Source organism: Choloepus didactylus, chromosome 10 (assembly GCF_015220235.1).
Source record: "Choloepus didactylus isolate mChoDid1 chromosome 10, mChoDid1.pri, whole genome shotgun sequence".
Classification (NCBI taxonomy): domain Eukaryota; kingdom Metazoa; phylum Chordata; class Mammalia; order Pilosa; family Megalonychidae; genus Choloepus; species Choloepus didactylus.
The window spans coordinates 111627171-111654082 of NC_051316.1; the positions used below are offsets into that span (position 1 = coordinate 111627171).

Here is a 26912-nt window from a genome sequence, read left to right on the forward strand (position 1 = left end):
TTCTCCAGTCCCCACCTGAACTTTGGATATCAAGTTTCCTTTAGTGCCTTGGAGAAGCAAGGTCATTGCCTTTTGGTGTCTCCAAAACTTTCCTAGCCCAGAATTCATTTAGTTCCTTTCTTTTTCTGTTGTGTGATCTTTCTCTTCCTTCCTTGCTTCTTCCCATCTGCCCTCCCTCTTCCATTTTTACATTTCGAAGGACTTCTAAAAAATGAAGTGGAAATATGTACCCCCAAAACATCGGCCTCTAACAAAAAAACACTCCCATTAACCCCAAGTTCTTATTTAACTTAGTCTCCTCAGAGTTGATACTGCCAAGAGATATGAAATTAGAGGATGCTGTCTACCTTCTTACATTCAATTAGTGGACACTAAACAAACCGCAGCACTTCCCCATCTTCCCTGCCTGCCCTATACCCTCCATTAGTGAGAACTTTTCCTCCCTCTTTGTTTTCCTACCCATCCTTCTCTCTAGATTGTGTGCCAGGTGTAGGACAGCAGAAGTGAAGGTAGACATGAGGAAACCTCAGAGCAAGTCTTCCCTGACTTAGCTGGGGAGAAAGTAATTTGTAAAATATTAGGAGACCTTGACCCTTGAAATAGAAGATAATATATTCATTCATGTATACATTTATATTCACCTGTTCCAAGCTCCTAAGGAGTACAGTTTTACTCCCATCAACTTTATGCCAGTGGTTATCAATGATTGAAAGGGGAGGAGCTATGCCACACATACTTCTGGCTTCCTCCAGCCACACACCACCCATTCTGAGAATTCATGCCATTTTGAGCCACTTGCCAATGGGGTAGATCAACCTTTCAAGAATTCTGGGATCTCTGCTATAGACAATAAAAGAAGTGCATTTTGCAACCTAGGGTATCTTTCAGCTCTCCAAGCTCCACAGATTTAACATTCACCCAAAGTATTACATCATTTCCTTCAATAGGGCCTCTCTCTCTTCTCAATTAAGTTGGAAGAGTTCAGGTGTCTTGCTCTCCAACCTGTTGATTCCATCACGTTTCCCTTAGTTCAAAATGTACCTTTAATTTTTCCTCTAGGATTACTTTACATGGTTTCTCCATCTTAGCTCCATTTTACCTTTAAATGGGATTGGTGTTTGGGAAAGGCCTGTGTATCTTGCTGATATGTCTAATTGAAAGGAGACTCTGGAAAAACCTAGAACGTGGCCTGGGGGAATGGCATTGTTGTTGATGGTGGGTGGAATGACACAAACAGAAAATGTACCTTCTGTTTCTCTTTTGGAGTTAGGCTAACTTGCCCAGCAACCTCTGGTATCAGCATTTATTAATGCACAGCTTTTCAGTTACCAGCATTCATGAGAATCACCTGGAGTCTTATTAAAATTTGACTTTCCAGGTCCCCAGATTTCTGAATCAGTGGATCTGGAGTAGGGCCTGGGAATTTAAATTTTAAATAAACACTCCAGATGATTCTGAGACAGGTGGTCCTCCATCCATCTTTTGAGAATCACATGTTAAGGGAATATTAGATATTTCAGTCTTAAGAAAAAGTGCTTCCTGTATCTCCCACTGCCTTCCCTTCAATGCCCAACTCTCATGGACGCCTAATACAGCCAGAGGATGAGTCAACTAAAACTATGCCAATTTGTAGTTTCCATTTTATACAGAAATAACTCTACATGAATTTGTCCACAATTTTAAAAGTAGCTTAACAATCACAATAATGGATATGGATTCCATTGTCTCAGACTTGGGAGGTACATAAATACAACCTAAAACTTTTCTACTACTGAACTTCATTTCTATCTAAAGTCTTTGTTTTGGCTGGTACAATAACAGAAAACTGCAAATTCATTTAGATTTAAAACACGAGATTCCCACTTTCTTTTCTTTTTAGAGTTGATGGAAAGCTCCAAGATCTAACACAATTGTAGAGGGGGGAAACAACTTCTTGGTCTTGACCTATCTTGGTCTTACGCTGGTCTCCTGTCAAAGTGTAACTTTTCCCCTTGGGTTCTCAGTGACATTCTGTTCCAGGCTGGCAATCCACTAAGGTGTAGAGCTGTCCCCACCCATTCCCCATCAGTACTGTCCATAGTGCATTCTTGCCCAGTACTTCTTTCTCTGCAAGCTGACTCCAATATGCCACTTGGGGTGATATGAGGAACTTTCAGAAGTTCTTCCATATCATACAAGGGGCTCTCTCTGAGCCTCTCATGCCTAGGTACATTGTATCATTGTATCTACCTGGTGGATATGGCACCATTACCATCTCCCTAAGACTTACCTGGGAAGGGTTAAGCCCTTTATTCTTGGATCCCTAAAGTTTAAGGGAGATCGATCTTCTTGTTCCCCTGGGGTCTAGCCTGGGGATGGACAGGATGCAGCCCCCTTCCAGCCCACTGTCCATTCCCTCCCTGGTTCACATCATCTTTATTCCTATCTAGGAGCAGGGAGGGGGGAGGTGGGTAGCTGGTCATATTCATTTCCTATGTGTTCTTTTACCTGGACCCATGGCACTGGGCTGCTGAGAAGACCTTTGGGGTGAAATGAATGAATTATAGGGGAAAGAAACTATCTTTCTGAGAAATATCTATCTACTTATCCTTAACTTTCTTCTGTCAGCCTAACAGCATACTTTGGCCTACTTGACATCTGTGGTGTGAAGGGTGGAGAAACGGTGATGCTTAATGCAGCAGCAGGAGCAGTGGGCTCTGTTGTGGGGCAGATAGCTAAGCTCAAGGTAAGTGTCTTCCTCCAGTAACACATATTTTTTATGCAAGACCCACCCTGTGCCCTAAGAATGCAACAGAGAACAGAACAGAACTTCCTTGGCCTCAGAGTGTTTACAGTCTAGTCTTGATCATGTTTAGAAGTTGGAGATTGGAAATGATTGAGAAATGGGAGGAGGGGGGAAATGATATAACAAAGACGATCTGCCTATTGTGATTTGGTAGCATTGCAGGTATAAAGTCAGGAATGGCCTCTGTCTAGAGAAATGAGTTTGTAGGCAGTAACTACTTTCATAGTTTTTCTTGAAACTTCAATCTTTCTTCATGAATGCCCCCAGCAATACCAGGACGGACTTGAGATCAGCCAATCTCAAGAGCCACAGCCCACATGACCTCATGGCAAGGGTTACTGCACTAGAAATAAATGGGCAGTCGGTCCAGAGCTGTGGGGCCGTGACTTGGGAACTAACTCCTAAGAAGTACCCAGGGCACAGAAATGTTGGTTCTGATTTGGGCAGGTGTCTGTGCTCAAGGGATCTGATAAGATGGTAGGGTTACAGGGCAGAGGCGGCTCAGGCACTATCAGGATTTGCTGTCACATAGTAGGGATATTCTAAGTTGATCTGGCCTAGCTGATCCTTTGCTGGGATGCAGGATTCAGGAGCTCGTTCCTGTGGGAGAAGTTAGAGAGGATGCACATGAGTACATGGCTACAAGCAATAGCCAAGGATTCTTGCTGGTTACCAGTGCTAATGGGGACTTGGAATACAAATAAGAGACAAGAACTATCATAGAGGCTGTAGCAAGAGTTTATTTAAATAAGAAAATAAGAAGGAATAGATATTGAGTTTTATCAAATGTCACTTCAACATTTGTCAAGTTAACTTTACACTTAATGAATTACATTAGTTATCCAGTGTTGAACCATTCTAGCATTCCTGGAATAAGCTTTCTAAGCTTTTAGCTGTGGTGTATTTTTTATACCTTTGGATTTGATTTGATAACATTTTGAATAGAATCTTTTCATATATATTTGTAGATGAGTTTCATTTAAAGTTTTCTTTTTTGTTCTGAACTTATCAGAGTGTTTAGCTTTGGTTATGCTAGACTTAAAAAATTAATTAGGAATATTTCCAATATTCCAATTTCAAATGTTTATAGTTTGAATCTATAAGGGGGATTTTATTATAAAAGTTTGAAAAAAATTGCCCTTAAATCTATTCTGTTATAGTCAAACTTTCTGTTCATTTTATGTATATTTCTTGTAACAGATTAGCTGCTTTTTACCTTCTACCCCCTTCTGAAAGTCTCAGTGTTTTAATAAGTAAATTTAATCCATTCATATTAATTGTCATAATTGTCATGTTTGGTCCTATTCATACCATCTTATTTTGTTTTCTGTTTATTGATTATTGCTACTCTGTGCCTTACTTTGCTAGAGCTGCTATCACAAATACCATGCAATGGGTTGGTTTAACAGCAGTAATATTTTGGCACATGGTTTCAGAAGCTGGAAGACCAAAATCAAGGTATCAGCAAGGCTTGCTTTGTCCCCAAATCTGTAGTGTTCTGGTGCTGGCTACCAGCAATCTTTGGGGATCTTTAGGTTGAATCCTTGTTTCCCGTCACCTGGGCGACGTCTTCTTTCTTTCTAGCTTCTGTGACTTCCTGGTTCACTTTATAAGGCCTCCCAAATCTGGATTAAGACCCACCCTCATTCAGTTGGGCCACCCCTTAACTAAAAATAACAACTTCAAGAGGTCCTATTTACAATGGGTTCACACTCACAGGAATAAGGATTAAGAACATGTCAAATTGGGGTACATAATTCAATTTACCACCCTTTGTATCATATTCTTTGTTCTTTTCCCTCTAATTATTTAGAATCTAAGTGTTGTTTATATTCTGCTAGTGTTTACCTTTTGATTGAAAGTATGTATTTGAACTTCTTACACTCTTAATTTACCCCCATCCTAAATTATAGTTCAGTAATCTATGTTTAACTACTAATTTTGGGTTTGCTTAACTACTCTGGTATGTTGGATTTGCACATAGACCTGTTCAGTAGTCATATTTTTCATGTTTTTTTTTTGGCATGTTTTATTGTGAAGTGAGTTAATTGACCAGAGAAGTACAAAATAATCTAAATTGATAACTTGAGTGACTTAAAAGCAAAGCTTCTTAAAAAGATTTCTGTTGGCATTTCCAAGTCTATAACTTTAGATAATAAATGATAGTAAGATTGATAGCTTTGCTGAGAGGATGGGGAATAAGTAATATAGAAATCTGCAGTTGGAGCTAAAACTAAGAAGGAGGACTGACCAAATGCTAAATTTTTGGTACTTGTTTTCTACCTCCTAAAACTGTAGCCTATTTTTAGGATTTAATTCACTAAGGTAATAAATTGTCCTTGCCAAATGGTTATAAGTGTCACTTTTGTTCTAAGAATGATTTTTTTTAAGGTTTTTCTACTTCACTTCATACCAAACCAATATATGTCTCAATTTGTTCAAGAACTCGTAGGGGTAAAATTGTCAGCAGTAAGTCTAACCTTGGCAGCTGGGGTCTAACATGAAAGTTGGAAACAAGCCATTGTCAGTAGCATCAGGACACGTCTCTTTAAGGTACCCTGAACTTCTAAGTCTTCCATGTGAACTTTAGGCCAAAAATTTCCTATATATTAATTGCCCACAAAATAAGTGACTTTTTCCATGTGTTTTTACACTGTCAATTGCATTATCTTTTTTTAATTATTTAAAGTTAAAAAATTTTAAACTATGAATCGTTCTTCCATATGATATTGAACATATCTTAATCTTTTAGAAAGTATTTTTACTAAGAGGAAATGAAGAATGGCAGATCTTCATAAACCCATAAAATTAAGAAGAACAAATTGATGAATTTGATGTCTGAATTTTTTTTTTTTTTTTTTTTTTTGCAGTTTGATAGTTTCAGGTATTTACTTCTAGCTATTCTAGTACATTAAAACCTAAAAAGGGTTATCTATATAGTGTGTAAGGATGTCCACCAGAGTGTGACTACTTGACTTCATTTGAAATCTTTCAGCCACTGAAGCTTTATTTCGTTTCATTTTGCTTCCTCCTTTTGGTCAAGAAGATGTTCTCAGTCCCATGATGTCAGGTCCAGATTCATCCCTGGGAGTCATATCCCATGTTGCCAGGGAGATTTACACCCCTGGGAGTCAAATTCCACATTAGGGGGGAGGGCAGTGAGTTCACCTACCGAGTTGGCTTAGCTAGAGAGAGAGAGAGGGCCGCATCTGAGCAACAAAGAGGTATTCAGGGGGAGACTCTCAGACACAATCATAAGCAGGTTTAGCCACTCCTTTGCAGTAACGAACTCCGTGAGGGCAAGTCCCAAGACAGAGGGCTCAGTATACCAAACCACTAGTCCTCAATGTTTGTGAGAACATCAGCAACAATCCAGGTGAGGATGTTCTGAACTTTTAAAGTGGGGAAAAGAAAGTCACTTTGGTTAAACTTTAAATGGTTTTCCATTTTTTAAATGTGCTTTTTTAAAAATTCAATTTCATTAAGATATATTCACAAACCACACAATCATCCAAAGTGCACAACTATCCACAGCACCATCACCCAGTTGTGCATTCATCATCCCAATCTACTCCTTGAACATTTTCCGTATACCAGAAAAAGTAAAAACAAGAATAAAAAAACAAAAGCAAAAAAGAACACCCAAATCATCGCCCCATCCCACTCTATCCTGCATTCAGTCTTCCATCCCCATTTTTCCACTCATCCACTGGACAAAGGGAGCATGATCCACTAGGCCCCCACAATCACACTGTCACCTCCTGTAAGCCACACTGCCGTACAATCGTCTTCAAGAGTCAAGGCTACTGGGTTAAATGTGCTTTTAAAAATGTTTTTAAATTAGATGTGCCAACTTCGTTTCTACATTACAACACGAAATTAATGTTTCTTATCAATTATACAACTGGTAAGTCATTTCCTCTTGATCCGTTATATTTCTGATAATACTAACAAAACAGAACTAAATATAAAAAGGGCTGAAACTGAAATTTAGAAATTATCCACTTCCACTCCTTATGTTACAGATCAAAACTTACATGTGATACTTTACTCAAAGCGAGCTTATTTTTCATTTGGATTGGCTTTTTAAAAACACAGCTTAAGTAGCAGCAATCAAAATACCCTAAAATTGTCTTTTCCATTATGGAGAACAGTCTCAAGTAGTAACTGAATATACCTAGCAATAACTGATCAAATGGTTGTGTACTATTCACAGATTGTCCTATGATTTAAGACATGTATGACTTGCTTTCTCCGAGTTCTGTATAACTTTAAATGGCTGGAACTACTCTTATGTGGATCAGACTATATTTTTGACATGCTCATATTTTTGTAACTTGAAAAAAAATAAAATTTGCCTTGTGAAAAAAAATCTGTATTTAAAATTCCATATTATTATTAACATATTTAGATTATGGCACCTGAAAATTCCTTTTAATTTTGCTGGGTATAGCATTCCAAATCCTAATCATCCCTTTACCTCAGAACTCATAAAACAGTTTCATTTTTCAATTTCCATTTAATGTTGCAAGTGAGATGTTCAAAGCCAATCTGATTCTCTTTACTTTGCAGGTAATTAGTTTTTTTCTTAGATGCTTGTAAGAATTTCTTGTTAATCTTTGAATACTATATGTGTCTTTTTTGTTGTTGTTGTTTAATCCTGCATGGAACTCAGCCATTATAATCTGAAGACTAGTTTTCTTTCAAATGAAGAAATATTTTTGTCTACTAATTATTTAATAATTGCTTTTCTATCTACTCTGTTTTCCCAATTGGGAACTGTGAATTGTCACAGGTTTATCTGTTTACACCTCAAACCTATGACCTCCATTAGAAAAGGCCTGGGCCTTATCAGGTCGTGATTCAATGGGTTTGAGTGTCATCAAGTAATGTCCCACTCAATTAATAGTACAGGGACAGAAAATAGTTTAAAAGTTAAGAGCACTCAAGACAAGAATTCAACTTGAACACATTTTTACTAAAGGAGCACTTAAGGTTAAAGGAACAAGTTTACCATGTAGAAATCAATTGATACCTTTCCAAGCCTGGGAGCCTCTGCTCCTATAGATGCAGCTGGACACGAAATCAGAGAGCTCCCCATTGTTTGAGTTACAGAAAATTTATACCATCTTGATTTAGAGAACCTTTAATTAAGTCATATTCTATTTTTACATTAAATGATGCGTCATGAACATGAGTGACTCACGAAGTGAAGCGTCTTGATACACGAGTAATTCAAGATCAAAGAAGGGTATCCACAATGTAATTAGAGACTTAGCCTCGAATGCCTGTAAAACTCTACGATAATATTTTTTTTTAATTCAGTTTTATTGAAATATATTCACAAACCATACAGTCATCCATGGTATACAATCAACTGTTCACAGTATGATCATATAGTTATGCGTTCATCACCACAATCTATTTCTGAACATTTTCCTTACATCAGAAAGAATCAGAATAAGAATAAAAAATAAAAGTGAAAAGAGAATACCCAAACCCTCCCCCCATCCCACCCTATTTGTCATTTAGTTTTTACTCCCATTTTTCTACTGATTTTTTTTCAATTTTTTAACTTTATCAAAAAATTAAAAACAAACAGGCAAACAACAACCAAAAAAACCCCACAACATTTCAAACAAAGCAATGGATTAAGGAAAACAAATAACCTAAAATAACTACTTTGCTTCCAATATGTTCCTACCATACCCCAAGAAAATTAATAAACCATGTCCAAACAGAGGAGTAAGAAAAACAAATAATCTAAAATAACTACATTGCTTCCAACATGTTCCTACCATACCCCAAGAAAATTAACAACCCCTAAGAAAACAAAGGAATAAGAGAAAAAAAAAACTTAAAATAACTCTATTGCTTCCAACATGATCTTACTATATCCAAGAAAGTTTACAAACCATAATCATTCCTGAGCATTCCCATAACATTGAGATTACCCTCCATAGTTTATCTGTTCTTATTAGATTATCATTCCTCCTCCACTAATTGGTATCTCTAGGTCCCCTACATTCTACAGTATAAAACATTGTACATTTTTCACGGAATTCACATTAGTGGTAACATACAATATCTCTCTTTTTGTGCCTGGCTTATTTTGCTCAGCATTATGTCTTTTTTTTTTTTTTTTTTTTATCTTCATTTTATTGAGATATATTCATATACCACGCAGTCATACAAAACAAATCGTACTTTCGATTGTTCATAGTACCATTACATAGTTGTACATTCATCACCCAAATCAATCCCTGACACCTTCATTAGCACACACACAAGAATAACAAGAATAATAATTAGAGTGAAAAAGAGCAATTGAAGTAAAAAAGAACACTGGGTACCTTTGTCTGTTTGTTTCCTTCCCCTATTTTTCTACTCATCCATCCATAAACTAGACAAAGTGGAGTGTGGTCCTTATGGCTTTCCCAATCCCCTTGTCACCCCTCATAGGCTACATTTTTATACAACTGTCTTCGAGATTCATGGGTTCTGGGTTGTAGTTTGATAGTTTCAGGTATCCACCACCAGCTACCCCAATTCTTTAGAACCTAAAAAGGGTTGTCTAAAGTGTGCGTAAGAGTGCCCACCAGAGTGACCTCTCGGCTCCTTTTGGATTCTCTCTGCCACTGAAGCTTATTTCATTTCCTTTCACATCCCCCTTTTGGTCAAGAAGATGTTCTCCGTCCCACGATGCCGGGTCTACATTCCTCCCCGGGAGTCATATTCCACGTTGCCAGGGTGATTCACTCCCCTGGGTGTCTGATCCCACGTAGGGGGGAGGGCAGTGATTTCACCTTTCAAGTTGGCTTAGCCAGAGAGAGAGGGCCACATCTGAGCAACAAAGAGGCATTCGGGAGGAGGCTCTTAGGCACAACCATAGGGAGGCCTAGCCTCTCCTTTGCAGCAACCGTCTTCCCAAGGGTAAAACCTGTGGTAGAGAGCTCAACCCATCAAACCACCAGTCCCCTATGTCTGTGGTCATGTTAGCAACCATGGAGGTGAATACCCCTGCATTCTCCACAGGCTCCTCAAGGGGGCACTACATCTTTTTTTTTCCCTTGTTTTTTTTTTTTTTTTTAACTTTCCCTTCTTTTTTAAATCAACTGTATGAAAAAAAAGTTAAAAAGAAAACAAACATACAATAAAAGAACATTTTAAAGAGACCATAACAAGGGAGTAAGAAAAAGACAACTAACCTAAGATAACTACTTAACTTCCAACATGTTCCTACTTTACCCCAAGAAAGTTACCTAATAGAGCAACATTTCTGTGAACTTGCTCCTATTATATCCATCAGAAATTAACAGACCATAGTCATTCCTGGGCATCCCCAGAACGTTAAATAGCTTATCTGTTCTTCTTGGATTATTGTTCCCCCTTCCTTAATTGCTCTCTATTGCTAGTTCCCCTACATTCTACATTATAAGCCATTTGTTTTATATTTTTCAAAGTTCACATTAGTGGTAGCATATAATATTTCTCTTTTTGTGCCTGGCTTATTTCGCTTAGCATTATGTCTTCAAGGTTCATCCATGTTGTCATATGTTTCACGAGATCGTTCCTTCTTACTGCCGCGTAGTATTCCATCGTGTGTATATACCACATTTTATTTATCCACTCATCTGTTGAAGGACATTTGGGTTGTTTCCATCTCTTGGCAATTGTGAATAATGCTGCTATGAACATTGGCGTGCAGATATCTGTTCGTGTCACTGCTTTCCGATCTTCCGGGTATATACCGAGAAGTGCAATCGCTGGGTCGAATGGTAACTCTATATCTAGTTTTCTAAGGAACTGCCAGACTGACTTCCAGAGTGGCTGAACCATTATACAGTCCCACCAACAGTGAATAAGAGTTCCAATTTCTCCACATCCCCTCCAGCATTTGTAGTTTCCTGTTTGTTTAATGGCAGCCATTCTAACCGGTGTTAGATGGTATCTCATTGTGGTCTTAATTTGCATCTCTCTAATAGCTAGTGAAGCTGAACATTTTTTCATGTGTTTCTTGGCCATTTGTATTTCCTCTTCAGAGAACTGTCTTTTCATATCTTTTGCCCATTTTATAATTGGGCCGACTGTACTATTGTCATTGAGTTGTAGGATTTCTTTATATATGCAAGATATCAGTCTTTTGTCAGATACATGGTTTCCAAAAATTTTTTCCCATTGAGTTGGCTGCCTCTTTACCTTTTTGAGAAATTCCTTTGAGGTGCAGAAACTTCTAAGCTTGAGGAGTTCCCATTTATCTATTTTCTCTTTTGTTGCTTGTGCTTTGGGTGTAAAGTCTAGGAAGTGGCCGCCTAATACAAGGTCTTGAAGATGTTTTCCTACATTATCTTCTAGGAGTTTTATGGTACTTTCTTTTATATTGAGATCTTTGGTCCATTTTGAGTTAATTTTTGTGTAGGGGGTGAGGTAGGGGTCCTCTTTCATTCTTTTGGATATGGATATCCAACTCTCCCAGCCCCATTTGTTGAAAAGACCATTATGACTCAATTCAGTGACTTTGGGGGCCTTATCAAAGATCAGTTGGCCATAGATCTGAGGGTCTATCTCCGAATTCTCAATTCGATTCCATTGATCTATATGTCTGTCTTTGTGCCAGTACCATGCTGTTTTGGCAACTGTGGCTTTATAATAAGCTTCAGAGTCAGGGAGTGTAAGTCCTCTCACTTCGTTTTTCTTTTTTAGAGTGTCTTTAGCAATTCGAGGCATCTTCCCTTTCCAAATAAATTTGATGACTAGCTTTTCCAAGTCTGCAAAGTAGGTTGTTGGAATTTTGATTGGGATTGCATTGAATCTGTAGATGAGTTTGGGTAGAATTGACATCTTAATGACATTTAGTCTTCCTATCCATGAACATGGAATATTTTTCCATCTTTTAAGGTCCCCTTCTATTTCTTTTAGTAGAGTTATGTAGTTTTCTTTGTATAGGTCTTTTACATCTTTGGTTAAGTTTATTCCTAGGTACTTGATTTTTTTAGTTGCTATTGAAAATGGTATCTTTTTCTTGAGTGTCTCTTCAGTTTGTTCATTTCCAGCATATAGAAACATTACTGACTTATGTGCATTAACCTTGTATCCCGCTACTTTGCTAAATTTGTTTATTAGCTCTAGTAGCTGTATCGTCAATTTCTCAGGGTTTTCTAGATATAAGATCATATCATCTGCAAACAATGACAGTTTTACTTCTTCTTTTCCAATTTGGATGCCTTTTATTTCTTTGTCTTGCCGGATTGCCCTGGCTAGCACTTCCAGCACAATGTTGAATAACAGTGGTGATAGCGGGCATCCTTGTCTTGTTCCTGATCTTAGAGGGAAGGCTTTCAGTCTCTCTCCATTGAGTACTATGCTGGCTGTGGGTTTTTCATATATGCTCTTTATCATGTTGAGGAAGTTTCCTTCAATTCCTACCTTTTGAAGTGTTTTTATCAAAAACGGATGTTGGATTTTGTCAAATGCTTTTTCAGCATCTATTGAGATGATCAATTGATTTTTCCCTTTTGACTTGTTAATGTGTTGTAATACATTGATTGATTTTCTTATGTTGAACCATCCTTGCATGCCTGGAATAAACCCCACTTGGTCATGGTGTATGATTTTTTTAATGTGTCTTTGGATTCGATTTGCAAGTATTTTGTTGAGGATTTTTGCATCTATATTCATTAGGGAGATTGGCCGGTAGTTTTCCTTTTTTGTAGCATCTTTGCCTGGTTTTGGTATTAGATTGATGTTAGCTTCATAAAATGAGTTAGGTAGTGTTCCATTTTCTTCAATGTTTTGAAAGAGTTTGAGTAAGATTGGTGTCAGTTCTTTCTGGAAAGTTTGGTAGAATTCCCCTGTGAAGCCATCTGGCCCTGGGCATTCATTTGTGGGAAGATTTTTGATGACTGATTGGATCTCTTTGCTTGTGATGGGTTGGTTGAGGTCTTCTATTTCTTCTCTGGTCAGTCTAGGTTGTTCATATGTTTCCAGGAAATTGTCCATTTCCTCTACATTATCCAGTTTGTTGCCATACAGTTGTTCATAGTATCCTCTTATAATTTTTTTAATTTCTTCAGGATCTGCAGTTATGTCACCTTTTTCATTCATTATTTTGTTTATATGGGTCTTCTCTCTTTTTGATTTTGTCAGTCTAGCTAGGGGCTTGTCAATCTTGTTGATCTTCTCAAAGAACCAACTTTTGGTGATATTTATCCTCTCTATTGTTTTTTTGTTCTCTATGTCATTTATTTCTGCTTTAATCCTTGTTATTTCTTTTCTTGTACTTGGTTTAGGATTGGTTTGCTGTTCATTTTCTAGCTTCTTCAGTTGATCCATTAGTTCTTTGATTTTGGCTCTTTCTTCCTTTTTAATATATGCATTTAGTGCTATAAATTTCCCCCTTAGCACTGCTTTTGCTGCATCCCATAGGTTTTGGTATGTTGTGTTCTCATTTTCATTCATCTCTATCTATTTAGCAATTTCTCTTGCTATTTCTTCTTTAACCCACTGATTGTTTAGGAGTGTGTTGTTTAACCTCCAGGTATTTGTGAATTTTCTAAGTCTCTGATGGTTATTGACTTCTAATTGTATTCCATTGTGGTCAGAGAATGTGCTTTGAATAATTTCAATCTTTTTAAATTTATTGAGGCTTGTTTTATGTCCCAGCATATGATCTATTCTGGAGAAAGTTCCATGAGCACTAGAAAAGTATGTGTATCCTGGTGATTTGGGATGTAATGTCCTGTATATGTCTGTTAAATCTAATTCATTTATCAGATTGTTTAGGTTTTCAATTTCCTTATTGGTCTTCTGTCTGGTTGATCTATCTATAGGAGAGAGTGATGTGTTGAAGTCTCCCACAATTATTGTGGAAACATCAATTGCTTCCTTTAGTTTTGCCAGTGTTTCTCTCATGTATTTTGTGGCACCTTGGTTGGGTGCATAGACATTTACGATTGTTATTTCTTCTTGCTGAATTGCCCCTTTTATTAGTACGTAGTGGCCTTCTTTGTCTCTCAAAACATCCCTGCATTTGAAGTCTATTTTATCTGAGATTAATATTGCTACACCTGCTTTCTTTTGGCTGTAGCTTGCATGAAATATTTTTTTCCATCCTTTCACTTTCAGTTTCTTTGTGTCCCTGTGTCTAAGATGAGTCTCTTGTATGCAGCATATTGATGGTTCATTTTTTTTGATCCATTCTGCGAATCTATATCTTTTAACTGGGGAGTTTAATCCATTTACATTCAACGTTATAACCGTGAAGGCATTTCTTGAATCAGCCATCTTATCCTTTGGTTTATGTTTGTCATATTTTTCCCCTCTGTCTATTAATATCCTTTATTGTACCCATACCGAATCTCTTTAGTACTGAACCTTTCTCCAAGTCTCTCTGTCCTGTCTTTGTTTCTCTGTCTGTAGGGCTCCTTTGAGTATCTCCAGTAGGGCAGGTCTCTTGTTAGCAAATTCTCTCAGCATTTGTTTGTTTGTGAAAAATTTAAGCTCTCCCTCAAATTTGAAGGAGAGCTTTGCTGGATAAAGTATTCTTGGCTGGAAATTTTTCTCACTCAGAATTTTAAATATATCGTGCCACTGCCTTCTTGCCTCCATGGTGGCTGCTGAGTAGTCACTACTTAGTCTTATGCTGTTTCCTTTGTATGTGGTGAATTGCTTTTCTCTTGCTGCTTTCAGAACTTGCTCCTTCTCTTCTGTGTTTGATAGTGTGATCAGTATATGTCTCGGAGTGGGTTTATTTGGATTTATTCTATTTGGAGTTCGCTGAGCATTTATGATTTGTGTATTTATGTTGTTTAGAAGATTTGGGAAGTTTTCCCCAACAATTTCTTTGAATACTCTTCCTAGACCTTTACCCTTTTCTTCCCCTTCTGGGACACCAATGAGTCTTATATTTGGACGTTTCATATCATCTATCATATCCCTGAGGTCCATTTCGATTTTTTCAATTTTTTTCCCCATTCTTTCTTTTATGCTTTCATTTTCCATTCTGTCATCTTCGAGGTCACTGATTCGTTGTTCAACTTCCTCTAGTCTTGTAGTATGAGTGTCCAGAATCTTTTTAATTTGGTCAACAGTTTCTTTAATTTCCATAAGATCATCCATTTTTTTATTTAGTCTTGCAATGTCTTCTTTATGCTCTTCTAGGGACTTCTTGATTTCCTTTATCTCCCGTACTATGGTCTCATTGTTCATCTTTAGTTCTTTGAGTAGCTGCTCTAGGTGCTGTGTCTCTTCTGGTCTTTTGATTTGGGTGCTTGGGCTTGGGTTATCCATATCGTCTGGTTTTCTCATATGCTTTATAATTTTCTGTTGTTTTTGGCCTCGTGGCCTTTGCTGAACTTGATAGGGTTCTTTTAGGATTTGTACACCAATTGAAGTCCTTATCTCTGATTTATCAGATCTACAGCTTCGTGGAGTACACTTTCTCTAACTAACCAGCAGGTGGCGTCCACGAGCCACCTGTTCTCCACAAGCCAGTTCTCCCCTGCTTAGCCTTTTTGGTGAGTGGGGGAGTGAGTCTTGTGGGGTCCAATTGGTGTACCAAGCTTGTGTGTGTAGTTGGTGTTGCCTGCCCTGTATATGGGGCGTGTTTCTGGGCAGTCAGGGAGGGGGGGGGTGGCTCTAACAATCAAATCTCCCTGGTGATCCTAGAGTTTTAAGGCAGCTGCAATAGTCTGATCCTTCAGTTCAGTCCTGCCACAGTTTGTCTCTGCCACTGACCCACAAGTCCTTGGTATTGGCGTATGGCACCTGAGACTTGCAAGTGGTCCCCTCTTCCGGGCTGTGCCCCACCCTGGTCCTCTGTTGAGGGATGACTGTGCTATGTCACAGGTGAGTGCCGTCCCCCAGGGCAGTTCTGGGCTGCTGGGCTGTGTAGGGAGGCTCCCAGTCTGCTGAAATGATGGCTGAATGGGGCTTTGTTAATTCACACTGCTCCACCTTCCCAACTCTGGGACAATCAGCTGAGGTTGCAGGGAAGGCTAATGTCCACGCCCAGTTTTGTGGTGTGTGCCTGTTATTTGAAGCACTTCCGTCACACTGGGTTGTCTGGGGCAGTTCTGGGCTATGGGGCTGGCGATGGGCAGGAGTGTTTCCTGTCCACCAGGATGATGGCTGTGAGCGGACACCCCCCTTTTCTTGGGAAGTTGTGGTGTTTAGTGAATTTTCTCAGCCACTGGATTATTGCGTTTTGTCTCAGAGCTCTCCTAGTTCTGCTCTTGACTTGACCTGCCCAAATAGCAAGTCTTTGAAGCTTTCTGTATTGGGCTTCTTAGAGTAATTGTTTTAGAAAAAGAAAAAAGGATTTAAAAAAACAAAAAACAAAAAACAAAACGGGCCCTCCTCAGAGATCTAATGGGTTATTGAAATGCTAAGAGACAAAGCAACCAGGGCCATTAAGGAAAGGTCCACAGGGCAGAGAGATCAGCTTTTCTTCGGGATTTGCATATGCGCCTCAGGGCCCTTCCCCTTTCTATGTTCACCAGAACTCCAAAAATCCTCCGCTTTTATTTTGGAGTTTTTCGTGTTGTTTTTTTTCTATGCCTGTCTCCTCTCTGCTGGGCTGGCTGCTCTCAGATTCTCTGGTGTCTGGTCTCAGTCTATCTATGGTTGGAGTTTGAATCAGTAGAATGAGTTTCCGATAAGGGCTTCCACTGCAGTTCTCCCTTCTCCTTCCTGGAGCTGACAGCCCCTCCTCCCCCGGGACTGAGCCTGGCAGGGAGGGGCGCGGGTCCCCTGGCCGCAAAAACTTACAGATTTCGCTGATCTCAGCAGTTCCACGTTTTCATGAGTGTTGTATGAAGTATGCCCAAAGTCAGATTGCTCTGTGGTGTCCAGTCCACGCAGTTCCTGGCTTTCTACCTACTTTCCTGGAGGAGTAACTAAAACATACAGCTCACCAGTCTGCCATCTTGCCCCGCCTCGATAATATTTTTACTAATTAAGCTATGACTGCTTAAGAGCAATATAACACACTTTTACTTATAAAGTCTGAAAATTAGAAAAGAGTTACTATTACTTGTCTCTAACTTTTTAATATAGTTTTCTCATTTTATTCAATGATTAGTTTAGCCATTACATCATGTTGATAAACATACATTTGATTAGGACTGTATCCAACTTTGCTACATTATTTATGACATCTATGATTAAAATAACAGCTGCAGCCCCATCCTGTGTTCACAGAGGACCAGAAGATTACATGTTATCTATATCTAAGAAGGCTAGGAGGGCCTTTCTGCTTTCCTGAAAATATTCACAGCTTTTTAAACAATTTAGCTTCTTCTTCAGTATAATTTTCTAATACAGGACTTGAAGGATATGAATCATCTGTCCCAGTTATTATAGTAAGGCCTTTCCACTTTTTATCATTTGGGAATTATACTTGAATGTTTTTAGGTAAAAGTTCTGTTAAATATGCTTCTATATTGGAAGGAATAACTGGTTCTTCACTGTCAGAACAGAAAACATCAGGTGGTATAAGAGCAGCATAGAGAGAAGGAGTCAGCCTCCTCATTATCAGATTCCTCAGTAGAGATATTATCCTGCAACAGTATGTGCATTCTCTTTCTCCTGGAACTAGTCTCTTTGTATTTTATCTTTGCTCTCATAGTTACATCTTTTTTTACTTTTTTCTCTCTGAGTTCTGAACTTCCTTGATTTGGTCCTCCAGCTGACTTAATTGGTTTTCTGCAGTATCAGTTTTGTTTTACTATTTGCTGTCTCTTTTCAGTTTTAGTTCAGTAATCAGGTTTTTCATAACTAAGGATTATCTTATTCTGGGATTGCTCCATTCCCATAACCTGTACCTGTTTAACTAATGCAGTATTTTTTTTTACTCTCATTGAGAAACCTGAAACTGTATGAACACATCCTTTAAAATATCTACTCTTCCTGGTAGAAACTCCATTGGAGACTGCCATGCTAAGAGTTTGTACTCCGTCCTTAAAGGAGTGACATGATTCATTCTACGCTTTAGGAAAACCATTTTGGCCTTCGAGGAGAGTAATTCATAGGCATGAAATACCAAGGAGGAAGACCAGTCAGGAGGCTGGTACAGTAATTCAGATGAAAATTTTGATGCAGTGACAATGGAGTTAGGAAGTCAGGGCTAGCTTTTAAAGATCGGTTAAGAAAGAATAAATAAAACCTGGTGATTGATTGAAAATGGACAGTGATGGAAAGGAAAGCATCTCCTAGGACCTACATATTTCAGGCCTGGATAAATAGATGACTGGTGGACTCATTCACTGTAATAGAGATTAGAAGAGGAACAACAAGTAAGGAACAAAGGAAAAATACATTCAATTTTGGACACTGATTTTGAGGTACCTGCAACCATCCAAATGAAGATGTCTTGTAGACTATCTGGCATTACTGATCTGGAACTCAGGAGAGAGGCATGGCCTGGAGTTCATAGCAGAGGGAGCCATCTGCATGAAGGAAGCAGTGAGGTCATAAGTGTAGAAGAGATCATCCTACAAGAGTGTATAGGGTTAGAAGGGAAGAGAACCAACTATTGCAAAATAGTTTTTTCTTGGATTATGAAGGAATGGAAAAAGTATATGGAGGTCCCTGTTTGCAGAGAGATAACCTGTATGAACACAGAGGTCTTTCTTCAATTCAAAATGCACCGTAGTTCAAATTCTGGTCTTCAGGAATATATTCAGAACACAAGGCAGCTACTTCCTACGTACCCATCTGCCCTCTAGTCTCATCCTAAAAGTGCTTTTCAGAGTGCCCTCCAGTTCCTCTGCGATTATCCAGCAACTAGGCCAATGCTTTGGGCCATATCAGAGAATGAGGGGTAGTTACCAGGAGGGCTGTCAGTGACAGCATTTCTCAGATACAGGAGTCCTGGAGCTGAACCAAAATACTACTCTGAGGAACCTCAGCACCAAGAGATAGGACACAAGTCATTGCAAGGGGAGAGAAGCCCAGAAATAAAGAACCAAGGAAGTCAAATGAATAGGTCATCAAACTAGCTGGTTGAATCAGACTGTAAACCAAATAAACATAAAAGGAATCGGTGGTGGCCAGAGGCAAGCTGAAGTTATGGGTGGGTTATACACTGGGTCAGAGACTAATTTTACCTATGCTGGCCTATTATGGTATTCTTCATATATGTGTATTAACATGTAGGAGAATAGTATTGGGGAGTTGACCATACTAGACTAGGAAGGTGGAGTTGTTCCATGCCTGTGACTTATAAATGGTTTCCATTTTCCTTCCTTTTAGGGCTGCAAAGTGGTTGGAGCTGTAGGGTCTGATGAAAAGGTTGCCTACCTTAAAAAGCTTGGATTTGATGTTGTCTTTAATTACAAGACAGTGAAGTCTTTGGAAGAAGCTCTGAAAAAAGCCTCTCCTGATGGTTATGACTGTTATTTTGATAATGTAAGTACAAATTGGCCTTAATATTGATTTATTAACAAAGTGCTATACAAAAGAATGCACTTCTGGAGTTTCCATCTTAAAAAAAATGAACAATGTACATAAGCCTTTTTTTAAACAATTCCATTGATATATAATTCATGTACCACAAAATTCATTAATCTAAGGTATGCAGTTAGTGCTATTTTAACATATTCACAGAGTTGTACAACCATCACCACAATCAATTTTAGAACATTTTCATGTTTTTGGGTACCATAAAAGAAAAGCTGTATCCTTTAGTAGTCACTCCCCATTTCCTTCCTTCCAAGCCATTGGCAACCACTAAATCAACTTTCTGTCTCTCTAGCTTTGCCTATTCTGGACTATTTCATATAAAGGAATCATACAATATGTGGGGGTCTTGTGTGACCAGCTTCTTTCACTTAGCATGTTTTCAAGGTTCATCCATGTTTTAGCATGCATCAGCACTTCATTTCTTTGTATGACCAAATAGTATTCCATTGAATGGATTTTATTTATCCATTCATCAGTGGATGGACATTTGGGTTTTTCCCACTTTTTGGCTATTATGAATAATGCTGCTATGAATATTTGTGTAAAAGTTTTTGGGTGACCATATGTTTGCATTTCTTTTGGGAATATACCTAGGAGTGGATTTGCTGGGTCAGCCGTATGGGAACTCTATGTTTAGCCATTTAAGGAACTGCCAGACTGTTTTCCAAAGTGTCTGCACCATTTTATATTCCCAACAGCATTGTATGAAGATTTCAGTTTCTGCACGTCCTCATCAACATCTGTTTTTGTCTTTGAGGCAAAAAAGTTATTAATTTTGATGAAGTATAATTTCTCTATTTTTTCTTTTGTCACTTGTACGTTTGGTGTCATGTTTAAGAAGGCTTTGCCTTACCCAAGGTCATAAAGATTTACTCCTATTTTTTATTCTAAGAGTTTCATAGTTTTAACTCTTACATTGAGGTCTTTGATCCATTTTGAATTAATTTTTGTGTATGCTATAAGGACAGGGTTCAACTACATTTCTGCACGTGGATATCCAATTGTGAAGCACCATTTGTTAAAAGACGATTTTTTCTCCATTGGATTGTCTTGGCATCCTTGTCAAAAATCATCTGATACCCACCCACCAGAACAGCTATTATGAAACAAACAACAAATAAACAGAAAATAACAAGTTTTGATGAGGATATGGTGCAACTGAAACCCTTGTACCTTGTTGGTGGGAATGTAAAATGGTGCAGCCACCAAACTGTGGAAAACCATTTGGCAGTTCCTCAGAAAGTTAAATATAGAATTACCATATGACTCGGCAATTCAACTTTGAAGTATAGACACCAAAAAAACTGAAAACAGAGACTTAGATACTTGGACACCGATGTTTACAGCAGTATTATTCACAAAAGTCAAAAGGCAGAAACCACCCAAGTGTCCATCAACAGATGAATGAATAAACAAAATGTGGTATATAAATATAACAAAATGTTATTCAGCCTTATTAAGGAATCAAATTGTGATACATGCTACAACATGGATGAACCTTGAAAATACTGTGTGGAGTGAAATAAGCCAGACACAAAGGAACAAATACTACATGATTCCACTTATATGAAATATCTAAAATAGGCAAATTCATCGAGTCAGAAAGTAGATTAGAGGTTACCAGAGGCTAGAGGGAGGGCAGAACAGGGGGGTAATGTTTAACGGGTATAGAGTTTCTGTTTGGGGTAATGAAAAATTGTGGAAATAGACAGTGGTAATGGTTGTACAACCATTGTGAGTATAATACCACTGAACTATACAGTTAAAAATTGTTAAAATGGCAAATTTTATGTTATGCATATCTTACCAAAGACAAATTTTTAAAAAGTCATCCCCCCACATAATCAGAACCCCACACATAATATACATAATACACCCTACACAGTGCTTGGCAACTAGTATGTACTCAATAAATTATGGCTACTTTCCTCATGAAAAAATAAAAACTTAATTGACCATAAATGTAAGGGTTTATTTGTAGACTCTCAATTCTGTTCCATAGATCTTTATTTCTATACTCACACTGTCTTGATTAATTTAGCTTTGTTGTAAGTTTTGAAATCAGAAAGTGGTAGTTTTATAACTTTGTTCTTTGTCTGCCTTTTGAGTATTTTTCCATACTATTAAATTATACAGCAATGAAATTATTGGACTGATCAGAATAAAATAAAGTCAATTTTATAAGTTAAATAGGATATGTTCTTAGAGTGAAATGGAAATCCCCAGTTTCTAATGCCTTTTTTTAACTGCAGTTTTCTCTAACATGCTAATTAAATCAGTTTTGTTGCTGCTAAATACAGGTATTTTGAAATAATGATTCTCCTGACTCTTCTAATGCTTAGATTGTGGGTTTTAAAAAAATGTTGTTGTTGTTTGTTTTAATTCCTGCCCATTTAGGTAGGTGGAGAGTTTTCAAACGCTGTTATCTCCCAGATGAAGAAATTTGGAAGAATTGCTATATGTGGGGCCATCTCTCAGTATAACAGTACTCTGCCACCTCCCCCAGGTAATGAGCTCATACACAGGATCACAGCTGTAGGAAGACTGGACAGGGAGAAGATTCACAGATATAAGATAAACCAGTGACTATCAAAATATTGGAAAGATTACCAGATATTTTTGATGGAATATGATGGAATAGTATTAAAATCAAAATAACTAGATATAAAATTTTGTGCTAGGTCAGCTTATGTTAGATTCCAGTATAAGAAAATAACAGGATCCAAAAATTTGGAAGAAAAAATTTATAGTTATAAAACATTTCCATTTTTGACCTCTTGTTTCCGGAAAGTTGCAAAAAGACAGCCATGATGTGATTTAAAAACAGAACACCTTGGTTTGGTTGGTAGAATATTAGCATTCTTCATGATATTTTGGTATTACTGTTGGTGTGGGTTGGGTAGAGGGTGACCTGATGTGGGGGGAGTGAAGGGCATGCTGCCATGTCCTTCAAATAACCTTGGTCAGTACTTTCTAGAGAAGCAGGACAGCCTGGCCTCACCAAATCAACAATTTCCAAGAGAGAAAGGAACATGCATTTCCCCTCTGTTCCTGGATTGTCCTCTTTTTGTTTCAGTGGACACTTGGCTCTTCTGTGCCCACCCCCGCCACGCCCTCTGTATCCCACTTCTCTATGCTCTTATGCTGAGGCTGCCGTCTCCCCTATCCCACATGCACAGAGGCTCAAAGGCAGTACTGATCAGAGAGCCACATTCATTGATCCCAATCCTCTGAGAAATGTTGTACAGGCCTCTCATTTTTTTGAATGGGGAGATTAATGGCCAGATAAGACCAGAGACTCTTTAACGCCTATTAGGGATGGACACAATTCAAACACAGGTCTTTCTGAACTCCTCAGAGTCCTGTTTTGCTTCAACAATTCTGTGCTGTTGGTGAGATAACAGATTTGCCTGTGGTCCAAAAAAAAAAAGAACAAAAAGGAATCTTCCAGATTATAGGCAGGATCTAGGCAACCATAAATAAATCAGTTGTTCATTCTACAATGGGCTTTGACTCATGGGAATGAAATCTTCCGGCCCTGCTAATTAGCAAGATCACGAATGTATTAGACAGGGGCAAAGAGAGCTAGGGTGGAAAGGGCCGAAGAAGAATGACTGGTAGGTTGCTTTTGGGTTATAAGAAACTGAAGACACTACTTCTCTAGGAGGGAAACCCCAGTCTCACTTGTCAATCCTATTGTTAGGATTTATTTTTCCTTTATTTTTCTAACTGAGGCTAAGCTAGACTCTTGGGGTATATCATCTGCCTGCCAACTGAGCAAAGCTCCAGGATGCATTTTCTTAACCACAGTCCAATTAGGTATAGCCAATTATTTTGGATACAGGAACTTAATCTAGTCTTTTTAGCAATTAGTCTTTGGAGGTTCTGCTGCTAAGTCTGTGAGAGGTCAGCTGGCCTTGCCCATTCCATTTTAATTGGATGGGACTCTGCCCTGCCTCTGAGCTGCAGAAATTCTAACATATTTCTGTGTTAGGATAGCTCAGAGGCAGGTGAACATTTCCCTCAACTTTAATGCCACATTTGCTTTTTTGCCCTCGATAAAGAAATCGGCATTCCCATCAGGATGACCAAGCCCAGAAATATTATTTATCCTCTCCCAAGATGAGGAAATGAGGATTCCAATCCTTACCCGTAAAGAAAGATAGTTTGGTGTGGATCTTCTGAAAAAGCACCCTTTCTGCAAGACCAGCCTAGCATTTGGATGTCACTCTCTCGTGACACTCTCAAGCCTTATTCATCTCTTTTCTGGGCATGCATCAGTTTCTTTTGGTTCAGGGCAAAGCTCCATTTTTCTGACTGCTAATGTTACTTTCTTCAAAGTAAGCGGGAACCTTAGGCTTGAATGGTGCCAGTTACAAATGACCCTGAGGATAGATTCTCCCACTTATCTTGGCATTTCTGGCTCCAGTATTCCCCGGGCATCTTCACCTGACTTCCTGGAACTTGTAAGATTATGCTGAGGCATCATTCCCTGAGTTTCCAGCCTCTTAGACTCCCTGGGAAAATAAACTGGGCAACAAATACAACCTTATTTCTCTCACCCAGAAGGGGTAGCATCTTCTTTATAGGCTGCAGAGTGACTTGATGGTATCCTTGTGCTTTTTCTAGGCTGGTGGTTCTCCAAGTGTGGTCTCAGGACCAGCAGCAACAGTGACTCCTGGGAATTGTTAGAAATAGAAATTTGGGGGCCTACCCCAGATCCACTGAATCAGAAACTGGGAGAGGGGCCCAGCAATCTGTTTTCACAAACCCTCCCAGTGATTTTGATACATGCTAATGTTTGCGACCCATCATTTGGGCTAACTCTTGGTATCCTGAAATGGTGGAGGGCAATGGCAGGTGTGGGAGTTGCTGAGCTTCCCGATCTAGTCCTTCTTACTGCTCTCAGGCATGGGGGAGACACCAGCTATTTTGTATCTCCTCTGAGAACTGAACAGAAGGAAACTGATTCCTGCTCTAGAATGACTGCATTAGGTCAGAAGGAAGAACTTGTTCAGTACTGGGAATATCAGAGTACTCATTCTTAAGCAGCACAGAAAGTTTCTCATGTCATTTTCTGGGCCTCTTTCTGTTCCATATAACTGTTCGGGAAATTTTGCTTCTGACAGGGGAGGGATGAACACTCCCTGGCTGCCTGGAATGTGCAGAAGCATGTATTAATTTCCTATGGCTGCTGTAAAAAATTACTACCACCTTAGTGGCTTAAAATAACACAAATTTATTATCTTATAGTCCTGGAGATCAAAGTTTAATGGGTCATCAGGGCTGCATTCCTTCTGGAGGTTCTAGAAGAGAAACTCTCTCCTTGCCTTGTCTAGTTCTTAGAAGCTGCCTGCATTCCTTGGCATGTGGCCTCTTTTTCCATCTTCCAAGTCAACAATAGCATCTTCAAATATCCCTTCTCTTTTCCTCTTTCCCTCCCTCTCTATCTCTCAGACCTCTGCTTCCATCATCACATCTCCTTTTCCGACTCTGACCCTCCTGCCTCCCTCCTTCCCTTCTAAGGACCCTTGTGATTACATCGGGTCCATTTGGAAAATTCAGGATCACCTCTCCATCTCAAGACCCTTAACCGTATCTGCAAAGCCCCTTTTGCCCTGTAAGGTGACATATTCACAGGTTCTGGGGATTAGGAATGGACATCTTAGTGGGGCTGTTCTTCTTACCACAGAGTGCATGTTGACTCTTCAGCTGCCCCATGGATCAGAAAGGAATGGAGGAGATGGGAGGGGGAAACACTGGGAGAACAGGGACAGTGACTTGTGCTGCCTGTATTTTCACCATATCCACCTCCCTGGACCCTGTCGTTCAAATGCACCCTCCTCTTCACAGGCCCACACCCACTGACTGTCATCTTCCAGGAACTCCGCATGGAAGGGTTCGTTTTCACCCGCTGGCAGGGAGAGGTCCGTGAGAAGGCGCTGAAAGACTTACTGAAATGGGTCTTGGAGGTAAGAGGCTCCAGGGCCAACCCCTCCAATTGCGTACGAGATCCCATTCCCTTTTCCCACTGAGGGTTTCTAATCCACCAAGTCTCCTCTCTCTCTGGCCTGTCTACCACCATTATCAGTTTCCCCCTGCCTTTGGATCACTGCCTTTAGAATACAAACATTCTTACTTCTCTCCTCTAAAGAAAGGGGGAAAAAAAAAACCTCCACATACGGGTCCATTTCTCTGCTCCCCCCTTTAAAGCAGAATTCCTGGAAGAGCTGTCTGTACTCGCTCTCTGCAGTTCCTCTCTTTCCATTCTTTCTTGAGCCCACTTATCAGGCTTCTTTGTTCTGCTGCCATTCCACCACAGTTGCTTTTGTCAAAGTCTTTGTGTCCCTCATGATGCAAAATCCAATGGTCAGTTCTCAGCATCACTTGGCTATAGGCAGCATTTGACTGACTCCCTCCTTGTTACACTTTCTTCCCTTTCCTTCCAGGACACAACGCTCCTACCTCGCTGATTGGTCCTTCTCAGATTCCTTTGCTGCCTTCTTTTCTGCTCTTCAAGTTAATATTGGAGTGCCCCAGAGTGTAGGCACTGGGCCTCTTTTCTTCTCTATCCACATGCTAGACCTTTTCTTAACTCATCTGTCTCATGACTTTAAATCCCAACCATAAGCTGATGGCCCCCTGGACCTGGACCTTTTGCTTGAACTCTAGATTCATATATCCAGCTGCTTATTCAATAGCTGCACTTAGATGTGTAATACACATTTCAGACTTAACATGTCAAAAACTAAATATGTTTTGCTCTTTTCTGCCCAAACTGTTTCATGTTCTTGCATCACCATTTCAGTTAATGGCAATTCTACCCTTCCAATTGGAATCGTCTTTGGTTGCTTTCTCTCATACCCCACATCTAATCTGTCAGGAGATTCTGGTGGCTCCGCCTTCAAAATATGTGCAGAATCTGGACCACTTTTCTCACCTCCACTGCCACCACCCTGGCCCAGGCCACCATCCTGTCTAGCCTCTGTCTGGTCTCCCTGTTCCACCTTTGCACCCCTGTAGACAAGACCCAATGCAGCAGCCAGAGTGGGAATTGAAACGTAAATCAGACCCTGTCATCCTCGTGCTCAAACCCTGCAGAGTAAAGCCAAAGTGCTTATAATAGCATACAAGGCTGGACAAGGTCTGGCCCCGTTGTCTCTCGTTTCATTTCTTAGTATTCACCCCTTGCTCACTCTGGCCAGCCCTTCGACCTTCCCCCCAATAACTGCTTGCTTAACTCTCCCACCTCCTTCAGATTTTTTGCTAAAATGTTGTCTTCTGAATGAGGCAACTTTTTAAATGACCTTATTTTAAATTGCAACCCCTCCCCTTATTCCTGATCCTCCTTATCTTTTATCCACTGCACTTATCACCTTGTAATATACTATACAAATCACTTACTAAATGCATCGCCCATCTTCCTCTCATGAGAATGTCACCTCCAGGAGGGCAGCATTTTTGGTCCATTTTGCTTACTGATTCACCCCCAGTACCAGGCTAGTGTCTGATTCAATGCAGGCACTAGATAATCATTGTTGTGTAAATGAATGTCCGAGGTGTACATTTAAGTGCGCGTCTCTTCCAGATCCCAGATAGCAGCCATGCCTTTAGATCCAGAGGACAAAGCAAATCCCTTTGCCCTGTGCTGTGATCATTTCGCCGC

At 39.4% G+C, this 26912-nt stretch overlaps 1 protein-coding gene across 2 annotated transcripts in view; it reads left to right on the forward strand.

Annotated features, from left to right (window-relative positions):
• The window catches only part of PTGR1 (prostaglandin reductase 1), a 38005-nt gene that overhangs the window by 9489 nt on the left and 1604 nt on the right, over window positions 1–26912 (forward strand). The window contains exons 6-9 of one of the 2 annotated variants that reach the window (XM_037798029.1): window positions 2608–2725; window positions 19037–19192; window positions 21644–21752; window positions 25100–25218. In XM_037798029.1, the coding sequence (XP_037653957.1) occupies window positions 2608–2725; window positions 19037–19192; window positions 21644–21752; window positions 25100–25218 (502 nt within the window). The remainder of the gene's footprint in view (window positions 1–2607; window positions 2726–19036; window positions 19193–21643; window positions 21753–25099; window positions 25219–26912) is intronic. The other variant, XM_037798030.1, reaches the window with a different exon arrangement.